General features: G+C 47.2%; 1 protein-coding gene across 4 annotated transcripts in view; it reads right to left on the bottom strand.

Annotated features, from left to right (window-relative positions):
* LOC101215241 (DNA repair protein XRCC2 homolog) overlaps positions 1-708 on the bottom strand; it is a 34,882-nt gene extending 34,174 nt beyond the window's left edge. Inside the window, exons 1-2 of one of the 4 annotated variants that reach the window (XR_004216716.1) lie at positions 350-708; positions 23-176 (exon numbers count right to left, since the gene is read on the bottom strand). Coding sequence is in view for 2 of the 4 variants with exons in the window: in XM_031885521.1 (XP_031741381.1) it covers positions 23-176; positions 350-526 (331 nt within the window). In the remaining 2 variants the exon portion in view is untranslated. The remainder of the gene's footprint in view (positions 1-22; positions 177-349) is intronic. The other 3 variants (XR_969508.2, XM_031885521.1, XM_011656811.2) reach the window with 3 other exon arrangements.

The following is a 708-nucleotide window of genomic DNA, read 5'->3' as shown; positions in this document are numbered from 1 at the left end:
CTAAATGGCATGAATAGCTCACCATTGCTAGTGGCTTCCACAATTCGAAGCTTCAGAACTTGGAGCAGCCTTGTGATGTCAAGACGACAATCCAAGTCAATGAACACTGCAGGGCATCCCAAGCCTCCGTAGTGGATCCCACTCCACTCCTTGGGAAGAATGCAATTAACTGCAGCCTGCTCACAGAAGCAGTCTACTTTTCTTGGTAAGACAGAAGCGATCAACTTTTAATGGAACATAACTTGTTCTCAAATGCTTTCGAGGTAAATCACCATCACTTTTCGATTGGTATATGAGATATAAATCATGCAAGAAGTTCAAATGGACAGATTGAACTTGATAATTGGACCTGGATTAAGATTTGCGTTTTGGCAGAACCAGAAGGTCCAACAAGTTCGACCACATTGCCAACACGGAGAGGAACTCTGTGGAGAGGCGGAACAACCAAGGAGGTTCGCTCTTTGAGAACTCTGCCAAGCATCTCCGAGGCGCTCTCATCGCCGTCGATCCACTGACCGAGCGCCATAAGGACGCCCTTGGTGGCCTGACCGGCGGGCTGGGGTTGGGGTTTTGGAGAGAAATCGCCGGAACGTGAGCCACTACAACGTGACTTGAGACATTTCCTTTTTCACTTTTTTTTTTACCGTGGGGGCGAGTTTTCGATTCACTAGTATGAGGTAAATAGCAGGCTAAATTCCCCAACTTTCA

This window comes from Cucumis sativus, chromosome 5, assembly GCF_000004075.3.
Source record: "Cucumis sativus cultivar 9930 chromosome 5, Cucumber_9930_V3, whole genome shotgun sequence".
NCBI lineage: Eukaryota > Viridiplantae > Streptophyta > Magnoliopsida > Cucurbitales > Cucurbitaceae > Cucumis > Cucumis sativus.
The sequence above is the reverse complement of the archived record's forward strand: the minus strand, read 5'-3'. Positions and strand labels throughout refer to the sequence as shown.